Source organism: Pangasianodon hypophthalmus, chromosome 15, assembly GCF_027358585.1.
Source record: "Pangasianodon hypophthalmus isolate fPanHyp1 chromosome 15, fPanHyp1.pri, whole genome shotgun sequence".
Lineage (NCBI taxonomy): Eukaryota > Metazoa > Chordata > Actinopteri > Siluriformes > Pangasiidae > Pangasianodon > Pangasianodon hypophthalmus.
Window position 1 is genome coordinate 25403716 of NC_069724.1, and position 7500 is coordinate 25411215.

Genomic DNA, 7500 nt, shown 5'->3' on the forward strand with positions numbered 1-7500 from the left:
AGCTTCCTTTATAAAGTCTGTTATTGTGCAGTACAGAGAGCGGTGCGGTACTCAGCACTCAGACACACAGCGTGGTTTTATTATCAGATACTTCTTACTGAGTCACTGATCAACACACACACACACACACACACACACACACACACATCTTAAAGCCACGCTGACCCACAGCTCGTGTTGCACAGAGACAATAGAACAGTCGGCTTTTCACACCGAGTTTTATTGTAATTGTAATAAATGATTCTGTTCAGCGGTACCGTCCCGATGATCTCATTATTCCAATTAATTACCTCAATTAAATCTGCTTTCTGATCGCGCACTCCTACAACCAGCAGGAAAAGAAGAAATTCACTATAAAGCATTATAAAGTTTATATCAATCCTGCATTCCTGCATAATAATTCCTCATCAAACTTCAAGCTCTTCGTATTCATATTTATTTAATTATTTTTTAAACAAATTATTATTATCATTATTATTATTATTATTATTATTATTATTATTATTATCAAATTAAAATAAATAAATAATTTAGTATATACATTTGTTCATACCAGAATTTATACAGTGATATTTCAGATAGTGCGGCATGGAGACTTTTGAGAGTTGCCTTTTTGTTTGTTTGTTTGTTTGTTTGTTTGTTTGTTTTTTTCAGTTAAAACTGATCTGACATTTTGTCATTATTCTTCACTGATATAAAACCAGTATCACAGTTAAACCCGAGACGTGTTCGTGCTTCACTCTTCCGGAGATTCAGCGTAAATAAGTTAAATGCCTTTATTATTTATTATTTTTATGATGTACAGTGTTTACAGGTGTTTATTGTTTATTATTATTTTTATGATGTACAGTGTTTACAGGTGTTTATTATTTATTATTATTATTATGATGTACAGTGTTTACAGGTGTTTATTGTTTATTATTATTATTATGATGTACAGTGTTTACAGGTGTTTATTATTTATTATTTTTATGAAGTACAGTGTTTACAGGTGTTTATTGTTTATTATTTTTATGATGTACAGTGTTTACAGGTGTTTATTATTTATTATTATTATGATGTACAGTGTTTACAGGTGTTTATTATTTATTATTATTATGATGTACAGTGTTTACAGGTGTTTATTATTTATTATTTTTATGATGTACAGTGTTTACAGGTGTTTATTATTTATTATTTTTATGATGTACAGTGTTTACAGGTGTTTATTATTTATTATTTTTATGATGTACAGTGTTTACAGGTGTTTATTATTTATTATTTTTATGATGTACAGTGTTTACAGGTGTTTATTATTTATTATTATTTTTATGAAGTACAGTGTTTACAGGTGTTTATTGTTTATTATTATTATGATGTACAGTGTTTACAGGTGTTTATTATTTATTATTATTATTATGAAGTACAGTGTTTACAGGTGTTTATTATTTATTATTTTTATGATGTACAGTGTTTACAGGTGTTTATTTTTTATTATTTTTATGATGTACAGTGTTTACAGGTGTTTATTTTTTATTATTTTTATGATGTACAGTGTTTACAGGTGTTTATTATTTATTATTTTTATGATGTACAGTGTTTACAGGTGTTTATTATTTATTATTATTTTTATGAAGTACAGTGTTTACAGGTGTTTATTGTTTATTATTTTTATGATGTACAGTGTTTACAGGTGTTTATTATTTATTATTATTATTATGAAGTACAGTGTTTACAGGTGTTTATTATTTATTATTTTTATGATGTACAGTGTTTACAGGTGTTTATTTTTTATTATTTTTATGATGTACAGTGTTTACAGGTGTTTATTATTTATTATTTTTATGATGTACAGTGTTTACAGGTGTTTATTATTTATTATTATTTTTATGAAGTACAGTGTTTACAGGTGTTTATTTTTTATTATTTTTATGATGTACAGTGTTTACAGGTGTTTATTATTTATTATTATTTTTATGAAGTACAGTGTTTACAGGTGTTTATTGTTTATTATTATTATGATGTACAGTGTTTACAGGTGTTTATTATTTATTATTATTATTATGAAGTACAGTGTTTACAGGTGTTTATTATTTATTATTTTTATGATGTACAGTGTTTACAGGTGTTTATTTTTTATTATTTTTATGATGTACAGTGTTTACAGGTGTTTATTTTTTATTATTTTTATGATGTACAGTGTTTACAGGTGTTTATTATTTATTATTTTTATGATGTACAGTGTTTACAGGTGTTTATTATTTATTATTATTATTATGATGTACAGTGTTTACAGGTGTTTATTGTTTATTATTTTTATGATGTTTACAGGTGAAGAATCCTGGAAGAACATCCGCAGAGCTGAAAGACATTAAATGCAGAATGTTAAAGTGTTTCAGTGACGCTGACCGTGTTTCCTGTTGTGTTCATAAAAAACCCACAGCGTCTCCACGACGTGACGATCAGAACGATTCCCCGAAATAAAACCCCTGAAGATCAAATTCAACTCGAGTTTCACATCGACAGCCTTCAGCTTCTATTTACACCTCACCCTGTGTTCATTTAACCATGTGAGTGACGAGAAACCACACACACACACACACACACACACACTCACACACACACACACACACACACTCACACACACACACACTCACACTCACACACACACACACACACACAGCCATACACACTCACACACTCACACACACACTCACACACACACACACACAGCCATACACACACACTCACACACACACACACTCACACACACACTCACACACACACTCACACACTCACACACACACACTCACACACACACACTCACACTCACACTCACACACACACTCACACACACACACACTCACACACACACACTCACACTCACACACACTCACACACACACACACACACTCACACACACACACTCACACACACACACACTCACACACACTCACACACACACTCACACACACACACACTCACACACACTCACACACACACACACACACACAGCCATACACACTCACACACACACACAGCCATACACACTCACGCACTCACACACACACTCACACACACACACACACAGCCATACACACTCACACACACACACACACACTCACACACTGACACACACACAGCCATACACACTCACACATACACACACACACTCACACACACACTCACTCACACACACACAGCCATACACACTCACACACACACACACTCACACACACTCACACACACACACACTCACACACACACTCACTCACACACACACTCACTCACACACACACACTCACATACACTCACACACACACACTCACACTCACGCACTCACATATACTGAAACACTCACACACACACACACACAACCACACACTCACACACACACAAAACCACGCACTCACACACACACACTCACACACACACAAAACCACGCACTCACACACACACACACACACACACACAAAACCACGCACTCACACACACACACACACACTCACACACACACACTCACATATACTGAAACACTCACACACTTCCTCCAGTGCAGGATGCGGAGACTGAGACGCTGCAGAGACTCCAGGTGAGTTTTAATTCTTTATTATTTATTGATTCTGTGTTCAGCAGGAACGAGTGCAACAGACACACAGCCATTAACCTGTAATAATAATTAAACTACTGACATAAAACACCAGCAAGCAGGAAAGTAAAGACAGAACACTGACACACAATGAGAAACATTCACACAGAGACAAGAAAGAAAGAAAGATCAAATAAATATATAGCAAGAAATGACAGAAAAAACTGAAAAAAGACATCAAGACTGAAAGTAAGGACAAATAAAAAAGAAAGAAAGACAAACAAACAAACAAACAAATAAAACACAACATAAGAAAGAAATATACAGAAGCAAGACAATGAGACAAAAAGAATAAATGAAAATAAGCAGGAAACGTGAAAAGAAACAACAGAGAGGAAACGTGAAAAGAAACAACAGAGAGGAAACGTGAAAAGAAAAATGAAAGTAACAAAAATAAAGAAAAACATAAACAAGTAAACATGGACATATGGACAAAATAAAAGAAAACAATAAAATGTATAAAGGACAGATTGATTTATACTTATATAAGTTTTATACATCGCTAAATATAACGTTACTCTCCAGAGTCGGTGTGTCTGTCTTATTTATTTATTTATTTATTGGTTTGTTGGTTTGTTTGTTTGTTTGTTTGTTTATGTTTATTCATTCGTTTTAGCCCTTAGTGACTAAACGTCAGTCCAGAGTTGTATTTAAATCTGTATCTCATGTGAACTGATTATATTATTATTAGAAAGAAAAACAAACAGTTTAGAGATTTTGTGAATTTTGTGTTTAAACGTACAGAAGATTCAGATTCACGTGTTTATTAACGAAACGTTTTTATGTCGTTATTATAAATTTTTTTATTCCTGAGTAATAAAGGGCTGGAGATGTTGTTGTTGTTGTTGTGTAGCGCTGAGATGCTGTTCGTGGTATTTCCTGTTCTGATGGCGGCGGCGGCGGCGGCGGCGGCGTGCGGTGAGTTACTGCTGCTTTCATTACGCTTTATTTCTCTGGAACAGAAATTACAGTGTGTTTATGTTAGAATACAGTTTAACTGAATACAGTTCATATGCAGCGGAGACGAAAGTTTACACACCCCGGGTGTGACAGCGGGTTTGGGACGTAAAATAAACGACAGAATCTTTTCCAGATTCAATGAGAAACAACAACCGACAACATGCAAGAAAACAACACCAAACAAGTCTTTTAGAATTATTACTAAAATATTCTAATTTAGTCTCATCAGACCAGAACACATTCATCCACAGGGTCTGTGATCACTCCATCATCTCATCACCCCATCACTCCATCATCTCATCACTCCATTACTCCATCACTCCATCATCTCATCACTCCATCACTCCATCATCTCATCACTCCATCATCCCATCACTCCATCATCCCATCATCTCATCACTCCATCACTCCATCACTCCATCATCCCATCACCCCATCAGTCCATCACTCCATCATCCCATCATCTCATCACTCCATCACTCCATCACTCCATCATCCCATCACCCCATCATCTCATCACTCCATCATCCCATCACCCCATCAGTCCATCACTCCATCATCCCATCACCCATCACTCCATCACTCCATCACTCCATCACCCCATCATCCCATCATCTCATCACTCCATCATCCCATCACCCCATCACCCCATCATCCCATCATCTCATCACTCCATCATCCCATCACCCCATCACCCCATCATCTCATCACTCCATCACCCCATCACTCCATCACCCCATTACTTCATCATCCCATCACTCCATCACTCCATCACTCCATCATCTCATCACTCCATCACTCCATCACTCCATCACCCAGACATGTGAAGAATATGAGAGATTGCTGTCATGTGCAGGGAGAGAGCAGTACTCGTCAGATGTTCCTGCAGCTGCTTGTTGCTGTAGGTCTCTCAACAGCTTGTCTTCTTGTCCTTTCATCAGTTTTGGAGGAACGTCCTGATGTTGGTGATCAGAAACAGCTGATCTTTATTTGGGGTTAATCAGAATCCCTTCAGCGGGACGGCTGGGTGATAATTACTTTTGATCAGGAGTTTCAATGCGATTGGTTCATTCTGAGTCACATGACCCATTATATTTACTTATATGTGTGTGTGTGTGTGTGTGTGTGTGTGTGTGCAGAAGTCTTGGCACCCTATATATATATTTTAGTACAAATTAGTTTACTGCTCTTTACAGCATTTTAAAATGTAGAAGTGAAGTCAGTGATCATCGCACTCATATGTGCTTGTTAACAAATATTTTGTTTCTGTATGTTTTTGAGTTGCATCAAAATGAAATCATCATTAAATGTCACAACTCGTTCGTTATCTCTGGCTTTTAGGAAAGTCGGAGTGTGACTTCCCGCCTGCTCCACTGTATTATGGAATTTTGGGAAAACCGGTCTTCCTGCACATCCCGATTCCCTCAAACACACACCGCTTCTGTCTGAAAAAGGACAATAATGTTATACTACAAGGTAGAAGAGAAGATCGTTCACTCTGTAACGTTCATCAAAATGGCGTCGAGTTGTTCAGCAGTGGATCAGTGAAGATCAGCCGCTGTGTGAAAAGCCACTCGGGAGAATATCACTGGGAAACGTTCGACTCTGACGGAAGAGTGCAGTGTGACGTCACCTTCACGCTCCACGTTCACCGTAAAGACGTTACCTTCAGTAACAGAACTAAATTAATGTTAACCTTTCTTCACCTCCTTCACCGTCTGAGTCTAATCTACACTGTGTTTCTTATTGTGTGTGTGTGTGTGTGTGTGTGTGTGTGTGTGTTGTTATTAAACACTCTTTTAAAAACTCTACTCAGAGCTAACAGGCTAGCCAAAATGTTTTTCCAGAACTTATTATAAAAAATCAATTAGAAAATCTGACATGTCAGCATGATTTACGGATTCTGTAAGTCAGAGAGAGAACACAGACTCATTACCTCAGCAAATAAACAAGCTAAACTCGACTAGCATGCGAACAGCTAGCTAACGTCTGCTGAGGATATCGTGAGAAATGCTGGACAACATGCGGAGAAGCCGATGTCTTGTAGCATCTGTTGAAGCTGAATGAGAAAGGACAGAGTAGTGATGGACACCACTGAGCAGATTATAACGAGAAGTTTCACACAGATAATCACACAAACTTTCTGGCTGTCGTGAGGAAAATGTAATGTTTTTATTCTGTCTGCGTTTTCTGGGAAACGTTTACATCCCGTCCATGTGTATTTTACAGCACAGAGAGACTTGTGGATGCTAATGTGCTAATCTATGGCTTAAATGGATTTATAAATTACAGATAAATTCACTGAGAAGACTGACGTCACTTCCTGTGCAGCCGTGATGATTTCCGTAGCCTCTCTGCGCCCTCTAGTGGCCGTGTGACAAATATCACTTCATAAGTCTCTAATACACAATTAGTGTATATTTAACTCAATAATGATTTTTATCTTTCAGCTTTCACTAAACACAACTTTGCTCCATGTCTGGAGTTTGTGTGTCTTATTTATTTATTTATTTATTTATTTATTTATTTATTTATTGGGGGGTTTTTTGGCCTTCAGTTTCATATTTTACTTCAATCTGTATACAATGTGGAAAATGTTATTGATTACATTATTATTATTTATTATATTAAAATTATATTCCTCTTTCCCTTTTCCTCACACAGATCACTCTCTCTGTCAGCCATCTGCTGAACCTCCACCTTCTTCCAACGACGCGAATAAAACCAGCGAGTCGTTATTAACGCAGGACTCTTCCTCCACAAACACAACAGTGAGAGAGCAGATCTGTGGTGAGACACGTTAATAATAAAAATAATCATTATAATAATGATATTTACACCACAGCGCTGCTGCTGAGTTCTGGATTGTGATTGGTCAGAAGGTGTTGATTAATTTTCTATAACAGCAGCTC

The 7500-nt window shown here is 36.4% G+C and overlaps 1 protein-coding gene across 1 annotated transcript in view; it reads left to right on the forward strand.

The window, feature by feature from the left end:
• Positions 1-3539: 3539 nt before the first annotated feature.
• LOC117599167 (uncharacterized) overlaps positions 3540-7500 on the forward strand; it is a 5890-nt gene continuing 1929 nt past the window's right edge. The window contains exons 1-4 of the mRNA XM_034311328.2: positions 3540-3571; positions 4482-4546; positions 5930-6241; positions 7253-7378. Of these exons, the coding sequence (XP_034167219.2) occupies positions 3540-3571; positions 4482-4546; positions 5930-6241; positions 7253-7378 (535 nt within the window). The remainder of the gene's footprint in view (positions 3572-4481; positions 4547-5929; positions 6242-7252; positions 7379-7500) is intronic.